The 16,954-nt window shown below is 41.1% G+C and overlaps 1 protein-coding gene across 2 annotated transcripts in view; it reads left to right on the top strand.

The window, feature by feature from the left end:
- Positions 1-16,954, top strand: part of Wdfy2 (WD repeat and FYVE domain containing 2) — a 144,345-nt gene that overhangs the window by 95,268 nt on the left and 32,123 nt on the right. For both annotated transcript variants that reach the window (XM_028884167.2, XM_037208470.1), the window contains 2 exons: positions 6,832-6,886; positions 14,477-14,627. In XM_028884167.2, the coding sequence (XP_028740000.1) occupies positions 6,832-6,886; positions 14,477-14,627 (206 nt within the window). The remainder of the gene's footprint in view (positions 1-6,831; positions 6,887-14,476; positions 14,628-16,954) is intronic.

The following is a 16,954-nucleotide window of genomic DNA, read 5'->3' as shown; positions in this document are numbered from 1 at the left end:
TTACTAGCAGGCATAGGCTCACATAGAACTCCCTGTTCCTCTAGCTTTACAGTCTTCCACCCCATCTTTCACAATGATCCCCGAGCCTGAGGTAGAGTAGTTGTATTCTATATATCCATTGGGACTAGGCTCCATAACTCTGCATTTTGATTGGTTATGATTTTTTGTAACGGTCTCTTATCTGTTGCAAAGTTTCCTTGATGTGGGGTTGAGGATTATACTTACCTGTGGGTATAAGAATAAATCATTTATACTATAGTTAGGGAGTCTGCTAGTTTAGTAAAAGAGCAGTTATAGGTTCTCCCTCTAAGATCCATGACTTCACGAGCCCAGTACCAGGCAAATTTCCTTCTTGTTGAGCAGGTCTTAAGTCCATCTAGAGAGTTGTTGGCTACTGTCAAGTTATATGTATCACTGCTGCACCCTTAGGGCTATCATGCCATGCTGGTCATTGTGGTACATAGGTGTACTGGGTAGGACTGTTGATCGCTTCCCTCTTTTGGAGGTTGCATGGTGCTCATATCCATTGCTTCAGCCTAAATAGCCATCCCTGCCTCTGCCACAACCAGCTTCCAGGCTTCCTTACAGGCCCATCCCATACTACATCCAACTTCTCCACCCAGCCAGATCTAACTCTTTACTCCAAGCTTGGATAAGGGCATTCATCCTGCACACCAGCCTAGTCTCCTCTGTCCCCCTGACTTCATTCCACCTAAGCCACTTCCAGCTTCTAGGCTTAACCTGCCCATACATCCTCTCTTATGCCCCAACTACTCTGTCCATAGTTATTCCATAGAACTAACAAAAGAAGTCCATATACTCAGGTCTCATTGCAAAACTAAAAACAACATGAAAGGTCAAGCCAGTATTTCACCTCCAAAATCCACTCTTCTGTAAAAATAGTTGCCAATGAGAATTACCCAGATGAACCCAGGATACAGAATTTAAAAGAACCATCATAAACCTCATCAAAAAAAAAAAGTCAAGAAATTTAAAGAAAGCACAAACAGCTCAATGACATTAAAGAGGAAGAACTTAAGGACAATTAACACCAAGTGATACCTAAGAAAACATGAGCACAAGGCTGATGGAAAGGACAGAGGCAGCCCAGGACTTGAGATGGAATTCAATAATGAGATAAACATTGAAGAGGACTCCAGCTGAACAAAGATGGAATTGAAATTGAAAAACCCAATGGCTCCATTGGAAACTTCAAGGAAAGCGACAAGTGAAGTGAATCACACAGAAGACAGAATGTTAGGACTCAAAGATGAAGTAGAGGAGCTAGACGAAATAATCAAGGAACATTGATATATATCAGACCTAAAATCACAGGGAAGGAACATAAAGAAATGTGGGAGACCATGAACAAATCAAACCTTCACATTAGAGGCGTAGATGAGGGAGCTGACTCCCAAGTCAGTGGCGGCGTGGACCAGCTTAGCAAACTCTTTTCTTTTTTTTTTTTTTTTTGGTTTTTCGAGACAGGGTTTCTCTGTGTAGCTTTGCGCCTTTCCTAGAACTCACTTTGGAGACCAGGCTGGCCTCGAACTCACAGAGATCCGCCTGCCTCTGCCTCCCGAGTGCTGGGATTAAAGGCGTGCGCCACCACCGCCCCGCTGCAAACTCTTAATGTGTGCCTCTCCTGTTCAGGGATGGCTTTGTGAAGCACACATAGTGCTTTGAGTCTGGGGATCTTTGTGACCTTTTGCTAGGTAATGAAGCATATGCCTTTATTTCTCCCTTCATTCTTTATAATTTGGGCTGAGTCTTTATTTGGGTGTGACCTTGGTGATTGTTTTTGTTCCTTTTTCTGAGAAGAAAGCCCTTTTAGGGAATGTAACTATAGTTTTGTTTTCTTGATAAAAGTAGACTTATCATGCATTCTAGTCAGCATATGTCTTTGGTACACCACAAACAGTTGGTAGCTAATAATCTAATTTTAGATTCTGTGTTTAATCTGAAGTAGTGTTAGATTTTAAAAAGAGTGAGAGGTTGTTGGCAGGCTTTCAAATAAAGCAAGAAATTTAAAGTGTAGATTAAAAAACTATTATTGTGCTTCTGATGTATGTTTGGGGGGAGGGGTACATACATGCTGAGGATAATTTTGTGGAATTGACTTTCTCCTTTTTATTTACCATGGATTCTGTGTATTGAACTAAGATCGTCAGGCGTGCATGGCAGAGGCTTTAGCTGCTGAGCCATCTTGCTGCCCAGTAGGTTTTTTTAACGTGTCAGGTGCTGTGGCTTCATCATCAGGATTCTTATGGATCTGTTTTATTGATCCTTACAAAACAGGAGAGGTGGTGGACCATGCTTAGAACTGTGTAATATTCCGTGACTAATTGATCACACCAGAACAGAGAGACAGAATGACTCCAGGACCAAGAACTTGTGATGTGTAGGGGTCTAAGGATGACCAGAAAACAAAATGGTATGTTTCATTCCAGTGGGAAAAACACATTATACCACCTACTGGCATCCTTCTTAGGCTGACAAAACTTCACTAACAAATGGGATTAGTTGAGGGAACTCGATATTACCGAACAAAAGCGATGGTGTCTATTTGACAGATGTATGTCAAGTGCAAACAGAAAGTGGTAACAGTTCTTGTGAAGTGTTCCAGAGTGTTGTGATTGGCATGTGTTTAGCCAAGCATGGACTTTCTAGAACTTTTTAAAATGACAGGACATGTTAGCAACTTAAAAAAAAAAAATAGTAATACAGCCCAATTAAAGTAATTTTACCATCTGATTGACTGATTCTGCTAGGCTTGGTTTTCAGAGGAATTGAGAGACAAAGAAAAGCAAAACAGTGGCTGCAGATGTCCAGCCAGTTAAAGAGTTCAGAAAGATCTGAGTGTATTCTCCATGGAAGACATTTCAATTGAAGTATTTTTTATAAAGAAAAACTTTAAAATTACCGCGCCGAGGCTGAGGATGTAACCCAGCTGGCAGAGTGTTCTCACCTCGCATGCATGCATGCATGCATGCATGCAGGCCTGGCTTCTGTCTGCAGCACTTCATAAATGGCATGGTGGTGCAAGCCTGCAGTCCCAGCACGCTGGACTACTTGCAACCCCACTCAAAAACTTCCCCAAACTGCAATTTCAGCTCAGGATGCCACAATTGCTTATTTGTTTATCACTGAGTTTTTCAATACAGAAGATCCGATAAGTAAATACAAAGGCAGGATATTGAGAGAGAGAAAGATTGTAATTATTAGACAGTGGGTTACAAAGTCTAGTAGTCAAAACCTTTCTATACTTCAGTAAGAAAATTACAGAATACAAAATGGCATGGGCCACTGTATCCACGGCCTCGGGAGTTACTGTTACCCAGATGCCTTGGGGTTTATCGGTACACTCTTAACCACAGCCCAGAGTGCCTGGTTCCTTGGCCGCTTTCTCACTTCTAGAACTACTGCTCTGCTAGCCCCCGAGATCTGACTTCGCCAGGCTGCAAATGGGGCTAGGTGAAGCCATTTCCCAGACGGAAGGAAATTCCAAAATCCTCTGAACGAGTATCACAGTCCAAAGGAACACGGAGAAAGCTCCAGGGAAATCCCCTCCCCTTCCTTCCCTCCCCTGTCCTTACTTCTGTCTGTCCAGCCAACAACCTCCTGTGTGCTGGAGATCTGGCTGGCCTTCTCTGAGACTCAGGCCAACTTGGTGGGGATGTGCCAGCATCTCTTGGTTTCTCTCTGTTGGTCCTTTGCTTATGCTGCTGGAACTTCACGCCCAGATCTAGTGTTCAACTGAAGACTACCTCAGAGTCAGGTTTTTGTTTGTTTGTTTGTTTGTTTTGTTTGTTTGTTTGTTTTCGTTTTGTGGGGTGGTGGTGGTGGTGGTGGTGGTGGTGGTGGTGGTGGCACAAATCTAAAGCAAAATGAAAGTGCCAAAAAAAAAAGAAAGAAAGAACCGATATATATAAACATTAGTACACATTAAATTACACTGAGATGCCATTTTCTTGCACATTAGTTTGGCAAAAGTGAAAAGATGAACAAGTCTGTTGCTGAAATTGAGTAAATCACTGTCATGTGAAGGTGGAGACTGAGTGCCTTTATGCTGCTGAAGAGTGATGTGGCAGTGTTCAGTCTCAGTCAACAATCTCCTCTATGTGTCAGGTCATATGGGTCTACATGCTGTTTTATAATAGCGCAAATTAGCAGACAGAGTGACCATTTAAAAAGGGCGGGACTTGAAAAATAAATGGTACACCCATTTTATAGAATACCTTACTCCTTCCTTAGAAAGAGTAAGTTAAACTAAGTGAATCCTGGAAAGATAGCTCTGATATATTTTAAGGGAAATAACCATTAACCTAGTTTTATACAACCTAACTAAACAAAACCCTAAATGTGTGTTTCCCTCTGTGTATGTTTACAAAAGTGTTTTCATTTTTAAACAAGATACACAAGGATACACCAAATAGTCTATTTGCTTAAAAAGTAAGATTGAATGTGCAGACAGTTACTAACTTGCCCCTGTGTTTCCCTTGTATGTTTAATGTACTATAATATGCATTAAAATTAATTAGGTAATAGGTAGACAGTAGGATGGAAAAAATAAGAGGATAGTTTTTTTCTAAAATAATTTAAAATATGTGTAATCCGATTTTGATAGGTCACTTCTAAGGAAATAAATTTAAACTTTAGCCAGAATTTCACATTAGATTTTTGTGAGTAGTAATATATTCGATATATATAAAATTCTGACCAGTCAGTATCTATCATTTCTTCATTAGGCATACACTGTCATGTAACATACCTTCTGAACATTACAGCATCCTGTGAATTCATTTAAAAAAAAAAGAATAAAATTGGTGAATAAAGGATGACTGCCGGATTTGTTGATATTAAAAAAGCATCACCAATTAGTTTTCACATTTCATTTTATCATAAATCATATTACTACACTGTATAATAACAGTATGATAGATATCGCAAAAGGACCTTTAAATATTTATGTTTGGTATACTTACACTAGCATGTGGTTTCCATTGTTACATATACGCACATCAATAAAAAGTGACAAGATCTCCCCAAAATTTTCCTTGTCTATGTGTTTTTATTATCAATGGGAAGAAAGTATTTTTAAAAATTAGTTTACTAGTACAAAGTGAGCTGGTAATTTTCTATTTTGTATGCATGTCTTAAATCCTAAGTGAAAACCTGCATCGAATTGTTTTATCGTATGCCTTGCCTTTTTCCAAGAGGAATTCAGGTCTTTTTTATTAGGTCAATGAACCATTTTAGTATATTCAACATGAACTAAACAAATTTGCCCGTTATCAGTTGTGTTTACAGCAGACATGTTTTCTCTGTCTGTGTCGGAGGCTCTGGAGAGATAGTCTTGTGTGAGGCTTCCACGGTCAGTCAGCCAGACATGTCTGTCAGTTCTTCAGAGGGGAGCTGTATGCTTCTTTTCAACTTTATCTGTCACGTTTTGAGTTGAACTCTTCAGAAATGAGTAGATATGGTGCCACTCCTTGAAGGACTCACGATATGAGTTTAAACTGGCAAGCTGAATAATGTTTTTCCCAAGAAAAACATTCTAAAGAAAATCCCTTTGTAGGTAAGCTTCTTATGGGGCCTGTGACCGAAACACAGAACCCAAGAAACAAGTGTATTCTGTCATGCTGCCCTATTTTACCTTTGTGATATCTGTCACAAAAATAACACACTATTTTCACTTTAAAAAGTTACATAATCCATGTGAACTCAGTAAGCACCTACTAGCAAAAAGGAATGTCCATGTCTGTCCTCCCACCCACTTTGTAAGTCACCAGAGAAAAATTCTGGCTGCTTCCAGCTGTTGTGAAAAGCCCTATTGTTCTGTTGTAAGCCCAGATGAAAGCATGGCTTTATCTCATGTTGTTCCTTCACCCCTGCTCCGCAATTCACCTTCAAAGATATGTGGGGATTTGCATTTGAGGAAGTGGAGGAGCTCAACCCTTGGCCAGGCCTTGTAAATACCTGGTTGGTGTCTACATGGGCATCACTAACTGCATGAGTGCTTAGGTGAGACCCTTTTGTGTGCCCCCCCCAAGGTGTGCTATGTAGAAACTAATGTCTTCTGTGCCTTTGTTGTCTAGATTTGTCAACACAGCTAACAGACATGTTGACAATTCACTCTGCCAGGGAACTGTGCCATGGTCCTAGAAATACAGGAACTGAGCATGAGCAGTGGCAGGGAGCTTGTGGTAAGGAAAATGAATTGCTAATGTTAACAGCAGACTCCAAATGCCTAACAGTATTTGCTCACTGCTAAAGTCTTTCAGTGTTTGCTGTGGCACCAGTGAGATTTTGAATCCAGTTAGGATTGGCATTGATCAGAACCCTGACTTGGAAAATGATCTCATATGATTCTCCTCATATAAGAAAAGCCAGCTTGAGAGCTGTGAGGTAAAATTTCTGCCCTTGTGATGGATCAGAGTTTGGATTACTGTTGGAGATGATCACACATGCAGAGTTGATTGACAAGCCGCTGATGTTCCATGTAATTTTGTTATGCAGTCTGTTTACCAGAGCATAATTGTTTATTAAAAACTTTACTTTTGCTTGAGGACTGGAAGATGACTCCACTGTTAGGAGCACTGGCTGTCCTCCCAGAGGACCGGGTTCAATTTCCAGCACCCACTTGGCAGCAAACAACTGTCTGTAACTATTTCCAGAGGACCTGACACCCCCTTCTGGCCTCTGTGGGCACTGCACACACATGGTGCACAGACATGCATGCAAGCTAAACACCGATACACATAAAATAAAAATAAATAAAATCTCAAGAAAAAAATTCCTTTTACTTAATGCTTTTCTTCTGTCTTGTAGGAATTTATTTTGTCTGAAGATTATAACAAGATGACACCTGTGAAAAACTATCAAGGTAGGAGTCAAAGGACTGGTGTTAACTGCCTCTAAAACTATTTTTTGGTAGTTTTCATTCTCACTAAGAACACTTAAATTACATGGGGGAACAAAAAGAGAAACCCTGTGAGGTCAGTATTATCCCAGTTGTGAATTAAGTTGCTGAGGCCAGAAGAACCTGGGTTACTTGTAAGGTCAAGTACGACCCAGACTAAGTTGGGGTGACTGCCAAGCCCACAGCTTTGTCTTTCTACACCGTGCTTCCTGGAATGGTACAGTAGGCTCAGGAAAAGTGGAGTCAGCCTCAGGTTGCCTCAGATGAGCCTCATTCCATGTTTGGTGAACTGCTTTGATGTGCATCTTCAACATTGGCTTATTGGCCAAATTCATTCTGTCAATCAGAAGTAGTGTCTGGAAGGGACCTGTATTCAGACCAATAGTATCATGTAATCAGGTGTTAGATCTTTAAGACCCGAATGTCATTTTATCCAGATATCTTGATCTCACTCATTCTTTGTGGTTACCCAGCATCCTGTCCATGACCTCCAAAGACACTATGCTATCAAGTGTTTGGATTAAAAGGCGTGTGATTCCCAAGTACTGGAATTAAAAGTGTGTGCCACCATCTGCCTGAAAACTAAGGCTAAGGGTTGCAGCCAACCTAGGCTGCATAGGAAAGCCTTTCTAAAAACCAAAACAGAACAAACAAACAAAAAGTCAAAGTGGGAGCTGGAGCAATGGCTAAGTGGTTAAGAGCACCTGCTGTGCTTGGAGAAGACCCAGGTTTGGTTCCCAGCACCTGTGTGGTGACACACAGCTGTCTGTGACTCCAGTTTTTGGGAATACAAAGCCCTCTCTGGCCTCCATAGGCCTTGACCCACACGGTGCTCCTACATGCAGATAAAACACCAAAACACATAAAATAAAATAATATTTTTAAAAAGCTATAGAAACTAGGGGCTAACAAACAAAAGCACTGTAAATAAACATATTTTTAAAAAGTCAAACTTTTAAAAAGATGAAAAATATTATTGAAATTCTAAAACACAATGGGTAAGTAGATTAGACCATAAATTATTAAGCTAGTGATAGATTTGATATCAATGGAACAGTATGTTTAAAGTGATGAAGGAATGCCTAAACATTCTATACTCTGAGAGGACATCTTTCAAAAATTAAAATTAAATTAAAACTTTTTCAGTCATAACCCAAAAAAACTCATTTCTTATAGACCTCCATTAGAGGAAACATCAAAGGAAAATCTTCAGGAAGAAAGTTATGCCAATGGGAAATGTGCATCTACTCAAAGAGTGAAGAAGAACAAAATAGTAACTGCAATACAGTCTCTTTAAAGGATCCTTGGGTGTTTAACTCAACAACATAGAAGTGGTATAAGATATAGAATTAAAATGTGTAATGATGATATTTATAAAAGTAGGAGGTAGGGAAAAAATAGGAATATGCTGTTGTGAAGTTGTTATGCTAAACATGTGAACTGGTAAATTAGAGGTACATACTGTTCACCATAAACAACTGTTAACTGTGACAAACACAGCTTCTAACCGATGAAATGAAATAGAAACGGGAAATGATTTTCAGGAGTAAAAATGAAGGCCAAAGCAAGAGGAAAATGGAGAAAAAAAAATGGAGAAAAGAGAACACTTAGGAAGGGGTTGAAACTGAAAATATCAATGACACATTAAATATTAATAAAGTAAAACTGATAGAAGCCGGCAACTTTTAATTAAGTCCGTTGAGTGAGGATTTGAGATTCAAATATACCGGTACACAGACGCTGTCATTTGAGAAGCAAGTTGATGGCAGAAGGGTAGAGTCACACCATGAGAACACTAACCAAAATGAAGCTCAGCTAACGTTATTAATATGGAAGCAGATTTCAGAGCAAAAATAAAGGGCCAGTCCAGCAGAAGGCCATAATGAGCCTTTTTGTACGCTACTGGTGTAGCTTTGAAATAAGGTTAACAATGAAATGTTAGGGACAAATGGCCGCATACACAGTTGTAGTCAGAAATTAACATTCTCTTCCTGCTAGCTGATAGAACAGGCATGCAGAAAGTTGTCAAGAACAATTCAAGGCTTCCCAATGGTCACCTGTAGAAATTCCATTCCGCGGAAATGGGATTATGCCCAATTTTCAAGTGCACACAGAACTGAAATGATTCTGCTATGATTAAAACCATAAAGCAAGTCTCGATAAGTTTTGAAGGACTTAGAAATATGTTCTAAGAATGGAATTAAAGTAAAATTTGATGATGAATAGACCGTTGGGAAATCCTAAAATATTTGGAAGGCAAGTAATACACTTCTGAATAATCTATGGGTTAAAGAAGGAATCATAAAGCATTCTGAAGAGAATAAAAGTGAAAACAAGGATACCAATATTTATAGGATACATCTGCAGCAGCGTCTAAGGGGAGATGGACAGCTCAACATTGATGTCCTGAAAGAAGCAAGGTCTCAATTCAGTGACCTTGGTTTATGCCATTGGGGGAAAATAAAAAGGGAAAGGAATAAAGAAAGCTAAGCTACCCAGAGGGAAGGGAAGACAGTTTATTACAGCAGTTCATGAAGTATAAACCGGATAGTGCAGAGAAGTCAGTGCCATCAAAGGCTGTTTTCTGAGTGATAAACTTCTAGCTAGACTAGCAAGGGGGAAAACATTGGAAATTATCAGTATCAGGAAAGAGTAGCCTGACGCTCTTCCAGAAGCTCCATGTGTGAATACTGTATTGTTATGTGTTGGTATATAGAACAAATGAAGTCAACAGATCTTTCAAAGTCACAAGCTGCAGATCACTCAAGAGAAATAGATGGTCCTAATAGCTCTATATGTGTCCAGAGAAGCCAACTTTTTAGTTTAAAACCTTCCCTTAAAGAAAGCTTGTGTTAGTCAGGATTCTCTACAGTAGTGGTTGTCAACTTTTCTAAAGCTGAGACTCTTTAATACAGTTGCTCATGTGGTGACCCCTAAATATAAAATTATTTTTGTTGGCACTTCATGACTGTAATTTTGTTACTGTTATGAGTTGTAATGTAAATATCTGTGTTTTCTGGCAGTCTTAGGTGGCCCCTGTGAAAGGGTCATTTGCCCTTCAAAGGGGTCATGACCCACAGGTTGAGAACAGATGCTCTAGAAGACCAGCATTGAGAGAATGAATCTCTCTCTAATATAGACAGCTCAAACATTGGCATTATAAAAGAATCAGGGTCTCAAATCAGTGACCTTGGTTTATGCCATTGGAAAGAAAAGGGAATGTGTGTGTGTGTGTGTGTGTGTGTGTGTGTGTGAGAGAGAGAGAGAGAGAGAGAGAGAGAGAGAGAGAGAGAGAGAGAGAGAGAGAGAGAGAGAAGGGTATTTATTAGAATGACTTACAGGCTTTAGTCTAGCTTGTCCAACAATGGCTCTACCAATGGAAGGTCCAAGAATGCAGTAGATGTTCAGTCCATGATGTTTGATGTCTCATCTGGTCTTCAGTGTGACAGAATCCTAGAGAAGTAGGCTGTAGTGGCCGTAAGGAATGGACTGGCCAGCAAGAAAGAGCAAGCAGGCCAAGAGCGAAAGCTCCCTTCTTCATTCCCTTTAGACTCCTAGACCAGATGATTCTGCTGGTTCTATTTTATGAAACATTAAGGAAGAAAATATGTAAAACTACAGGAACTCTTTTGGAAATTGAGGAATGAAGACTTCCCAACCCATTGTAGGAAATCAGTATTTCCTGATAATAATGCGCTGCAAATCAATATGAGAAAACTAGGATGCCGTTCTCCATACAGAATGCTACAAACCTAAATTTCACCAAATCCAGAATACATTAGGGTCAGGTGAGGTTTATCTCAGGAACGTAGTGTTGGATTCACATTAAAAACTAAAAGGTGGCCGGGCAGTGGTGGCGCATGCCTTTAATCCCAGCACGTGGGAGGCAGAAGCAGTAGGATTTCTTGAGTTTGAGGCCTGCCTGATCTACATAGAAAGTTCCAGGACAGTCACAGCTAGATAGAGACCTTGTCTCAACAAACAAATAAAACGAAACCACAAAAACTCAGTGCTGTGTTCCCCAAATAAGAGAAGTAACGCTCAGACAAATAGTTGTGTGCCCATGGTCATGGCAGTGTAATCACAGGAAGCCCGGGATGAAAGCCACTAGGTGTGCATCATGAATGGAATGGAATAAGAATGAATGGAGTGAATATGTGTGTGTGTGTGTGTGTGTATTCACATGTACATATGTGTGTGTATATATATATGTATATATGAAGGCATATCACAGAACCTTCAGAAGGACGTAACTTCAGCACACTCCAGCATAGTGAATGCCCATCACAAAAGAACATGTTATGTCCACATACATATGGTATTCACTACATCAAATCTGTAGAGACAGAAAATGGAATGGTAATTACCCTGAGCTGGGGAGGAAGGGACTTATGTGAAAAGATGTACAAGTTCTAGAGAGGTGATGACTATCATATATTAATTTGAATGTTCTTAATTCTACAGAATGTATATTTGAAAGTGGTTAAAATGGTAAATTATATGTCACATTTTCTATAAAAAAATTAGAGAGATTTTATGTATAAATTGCTTGATGAAATACCTGAAGCATAGTTCAATATGTCAATAATTATTAATTCCTTTGGAAAAATTGCTCCATTCTTGATGACACATACCTAGGGCAGGAGAACTGTGAGTTCAAGGCCAGTCTGGGTTATATAAGGAAAACCTATCTAAAAGAATAAAACAAAAATCAAATAAACCAGTTTTGAAAGCAGTATGGATAAACTAGAGTTGCTGATGACATAGCCTCTTTGAAAAATATTCCATCAATTTTTCAAAGAGTTAAAATAGTTATCTTGTGACACAGCATTTTTACTCATCCCTGTATAGCTAGTATTGAAAAATTATATTCACACAGAATGTATAAACAGATTCTTAGAAACATTGTTTACAATAGCCAAGAAAGGGAAATAATCCTGATCTCTTATTAGTGGATGAATGGACGTGTGTGTGTGTGTGTGTGTGTGTGTGTGTGTGTGTGTGTGTGTGTGTGTGTTTGTATAAGAGAATGGAGTGGTAATAATACATGATGTAACATGTGAACTTAAAAACATGCTAAGTGGAAGAAGCCAGACACAGAAGGCCGCATCATATGAACAACATTTATATGAAATGTCAAGAATAGGAGATTCAATAGAGACAGAAAGTATATTGACCAAAGTTAGGGGAAGGGAGAATTGAATTGTTTTGGGGTGAGGAAATACTCTGGAAGTAAATGGTGGCAATGATCATGTAACATGAATATGCTATCAGCCAATGAATTCTTGATCTCTAAAAAGGTCAGAAGTATAGTGAGTTTTATCTCAATAAATTTGTTTTTAAAAATCAACCAATGATACCTGATATCAATACCAAAGATTTTAATTCCTTTGGATCTTACAAAAAAGGACAAGTTTAGAGAATATGTAATCTCCCCTAAAACTTAGTAGTCCAAATGCACCGATCCATAAATGAGTTACACAGCATGACCAAGCGAGAGTTATTACAGCTCTGCAGAGCTGTTCAACCAAAAATCAACATAGCCGTCACATCAACAAGCCAAAGAAGAAAAATTCTCTCATAAGTCAGTGCAAAAAGGGGTAGGGATGTAGTTCAGTAGTAGCTTTCCTGGCATGCACAGGGCTCTTCTACATCCCCAACACCACCACCAGGGTGGGAAAAGGCACCACAGGTAAAGCATGATCACAACTCAGAAACCAGGGAGGAGAAAAGCACTTCAGGGTGAGGAATGCTTGCAGCTCCTGTGGCCGAGGGCACCATGGTGAGAAAGCACGTTCCCCTGATAAGACGAGCGTCCCTCTCCCCCTGGTTCCTAGTCACAAAGCCAGACATCAAGCCCAGGCTTTCCTGTGAGTTTCTAAAGTGTAATGATAAGTGTCTGCCTTCAAAGAGTTTTCTTCTGAGTAAGAGAGTTCCTTCTCCTTGGACTGTTTTGAGTTTTGAGATTTTGTTTTGTTTTGTTTTCCCATTAACAACCAGACATTAAGAGAACTGACTGCCATAGAAACCAAGGTTTGCTTTGCTGGTGTGTGTGTGTGTGTGTGTGTGTGTGTGTGTGTGTGTGTGTGTGTGTGAGAGAGAGAGAGAGAGAGAGAGAGAGAGAGAGAGAGAGAGAGAGAGAGAGAGAGAGAGACATCCCACTCTCAGTCTCCACAATGACTAAGAGAATGTGTTGAATGTGTTAAACACCCTGAAATTGGCAGATGGTTTTCCGCAGTGAGGCTGCAGACAGCCACCCACACTGTCTAACGCTGCTCAGTAATCAAGGTGGAAAATCTCCACCTCACCATACTCAAGAGTATACTCCTGGCCCACCAGACCACTGCCCGGAGCACAGTGTGTCTTGTTCATCCTGTTACCCTGTGTTCATTGCCTGGCATCACATAGTAAGAAGGCAAAACTCTTGCTGCCTGAGTTTATTAACTGAGAAGTCACAGGCCCTTAACCAATCCACTCAGCAACTTCCCTGCACCTCAGTTTGCCCAGGTGAGCGACAGAGAGATAGCTAGAGGGTATGAGCAGTCTCTCCTTTCTCTGAAGTTGTATGATGCAAAAATTCCTCTAGTAGGGTTGCCCTTGTATGTGAGTAACCCCAGGAACTCTCCCCCTTCCCTCATGTGTACTTGCTTCTGCATAGCAGGTGTTTCAGTCTTACCTTAGTTACTTTCTCTATTGCAGTGGTAAAACACTATGACCAAGTCAACTTATAAAAGAAAGCATTTATTTGGACTTGTAGTTCCAGAGGGAAAGTCCGTAATGGCAAAGTAGAGACATGGAGGCAGGACCAGCTTGAGAGATCATGTCTTGATTCACAGGCAGGAAGCAGAGAGATTCCACACTGGGAATGGCATGTGTCTTTGGAAACATCAAAGCCCATCCCCAGTGACACAGCTCCTCCAACAAGGCCACACCTCTAAATCCTTCCCAAACAGTTCCACCAACTGAAGACCAAGCATTCAAATATATGAGACTATGGGGGAGGGGGGGGAGTGGAGATTCTCTTTCAAACATCCACCATTCCTGTTTTGTAATTATTCTGCAAGCTTTTGGGTTCTGACAGGAAACTGTCAGAAATTTTGTTATGAGTTTAAAAATCGGATTTCAACAACAACAACAACAAAGAACAATATATCTTTCCTTTGAGTATAAAGTGACCACAGTGACTATGTTGCAAATATTATTCCTACTGTGCCTTGTGGTCACACTGATCCAGTCAGTAGCCCAAGTATGCTTGGCTAGGCCTTGGGGTAGGGAGCTCTCCAAGGCAGTAAATCTTGGATGGACACAAGCAAGGGTGTAAAGAGATAGATGATAAAAAAAAAAAAAAAAAAGAACAACAACAACAAAAAACAAAACGAGTGTCCAAGGAGAGCTGTTGTTCTGCCCCAGCCCTGATGGCTTTCCTGATGGCTTTGTCCTTCTCCCTCTTCTGGGATAGGGAGAAGGATGTAATGGTGGGCTACATTTTTCCATTTCCCTCAGGATGCTTCCTTATTGGTCATTTTCTCATCTCTTGATTTTTTTTTTTTCCAGCACATCAGAGCAGAGTGACGATGGTCCTGTTTGTTCTGGAACTGGAGTGGGTGCTGAGCACAGGGCAAGACAAGCAGTTCGCCTGGCACTGCTCTGAGAGTGGGCAGCGCCTGGGATGTTACCGTACCAGTGCTGTGGCCTCGGGCCTGCAGTATCCTTTGCGGGACAAGTCCCTTCCTCTTTGGTGCATGAACATTTGGTATATAGGTTTTGTTTCCTAGTTTTGATTTATGTTTTTTCCTGTGTGAAAAGATGCTCAGAGACCTTCTTAAGGTACAAGTTATTGGGGGTTCCCGTGTGAATGGAGCGGAGTGAGGCGACACCTTTCAAGCGGCAGGCTTGCTGACTGCTGTGACATAGTTCTGACACCGAGACAGGACACGGTGTGATCCTCCGCGGTTAGGACTGCAGTCCCTGGGCATACAATCATCAACAAAACACATTTGGTTTAATGGACCAGTCGTTTCCCTTACAGGAAGTCCCCCCTAACATTATAAATACCACATTGGTGCTTAGAGAGTGGGCCATGAGTTTCCTGTTCATATAGACAGATTTGGGGGGCCATTGGGATGGCTTAGCAGGTCAAAGTGTTTGCTGCACAGTTTGGAACCTGAGTTCAGTCCCAAGAATTCATGCTGGAAGGAAACACATGGCTGCTGGAAGTTGTCCTCACATGTCGACGTGCACACTGTGCTACACACTAGTAACAAGAAATTAAATTTTAAGTATTTCTTGGCAGGCTGCCATGCCAAGGACCAGTGAGCTAGCTGTCTCTAGGTGGTATCCTGCAAACTTTGTTCCAGGCACGAAACTTTCTCAGAATCCATAGTGTGATCTTGTCTCCCAAGTTGCAGCCTATTTACTTGTGGTGAGGACCAAAGAATACCAAAGAAGCCTCACTTCTTGCTGCATGAGGCATGAGGACCAGGAACTAAGCCTGGTTAAGCTTTTAGGCTTCGAGCAGCAGTTTAGCTGAGAAATCCATTGGATGAGGACTCAGAGGCTTCCAGTTTGAGGAAATGAGATCAGCTGAGGAATTGCGAGATCAGCTGTGGCTAGTTCTGCTTCTCTGATATTCCAGCGTTCACCCCAATACCTGGCTCTGGGTTTGTTTTTACTAATAAGACCTTCTAACAATTCGTGCTACAAGTGTGTGTGTGTGTGTGTCTGTGTTTGGACAGCCTCTTCCAGTAGGTGCATGCCCCACCAAATTCATCTTAACAGCTCTTGTTTTCAAGCTATGATACCAACCCTTACCCCTGATCTTTAGTGCTAAACTGATGGCTTGACAGTCCTGTGCTTTGCCAAGGGAGGTGGACTAAGCCAAGAAGTGTGTGGTTCTTCTAAAGCCAGAGCCTCCACCCCCAGCCACTCCCTGGAACCACCTGGTGAATAGGTAGATTGTTAGGCAGATGACTGCACTCTTAGGGTCCTTGCCTTCCTCCTGCCATTGTCCACTCTTAAGAGAGTTGTGTGTGTGTGTGTGTGTGTGTGTGTGTGTGTGTGTGTGTGTGTGTGTGTGACAAAGGGATGGAAGAAGATCTCAGGAAGCAACATCAATGCGGACAGGGAAGTCATTCCCACTGACTTTGCAGAGGACAGCTGCTGATACATAGAGGTCTCCACAGATGGCTGACACAATACTGTCCTGTCTCCACCTGTCATTTATCCAAGTTAACGAGTGACAGACATCTCAGACCACATTCGAATGTCCTCTTCCTCCAGGCCTCTCAGTAGAGAATAGTGGTGACAATAACTGAAACTCAAGCCAAGAAACCAAGGAGACAAAGAGACTAACCATACTTGTGGAGCTATGAGTTCCCAAGCAGTATGAAAGTGTTAGATTATTTTGCTGTATACATGAAATGTCAGGTATTAAGTGACCGGTCATAGTAACAGTGGTATGCAGAAGGAGAGGAAAAGGAAGAAGGTGTGAGCCCAGCCTTCCCTCAGAACTCGGAGTGCTCCTGCACTCGCTGTACCATGCACCAGTAAAACTATATGCTCAGTTCCTATGGAGCAGCAAGGACTTAGAGGCCCAGAAAGGCCAAGGGATTGATTTATTTGTTCAGGGTCCTGGCATAGCAGGATGCTAGAACTTGGGAACTAAGATTTCTCAGCTGTCCTTTGCACATCCACCCAGTCCAGGGTGAGCTCTTTCCCGAAGGTCCCAAGGCAGGGCAGAGGAAGTGGGAGTATTTTCCTTGGGCTGTACTTGCTAGTCTTTAGTTCAAGAGATATCTCACCCACCTTACCCTCTCATAATCTTACCATTTGACCATATTTTAACCTTTTTTTATGCTTCCACAAAATAATTCAAGACTCTTCATGTTTTAGCTTTTTCTTCAAGAGCATTGGAGGTATTTCTAAAATGTCACCCTGTGTAGTGAGATGTCACCCTACAAGTGTCATCGCTTAGGTATATTCCCAGTCAGGTCAAGAGCTCTGAAAAGCTGATAAGATTAGCTTTCTCTCTCT

Source organism: Peromyscus leucopus, chromosome 9 (genome assembly GCF_004664715.2).
Source record: "Peromyscus leucopus breed LL Stock chromosome 9, UCI_PerLeu_2.1, whole genome shotgun sequence".
Lineage (NCBI taxonomy): Eukaryota > Metazoa > Chordata > Mammalia > Rodentia > Cricetidae > Peromyscus > Peromyscus leucopus.
Note: the sequence above shows the minus strand (reverse complement) of the source record. Positions and strands in the feature narration are given on the sequence as shown.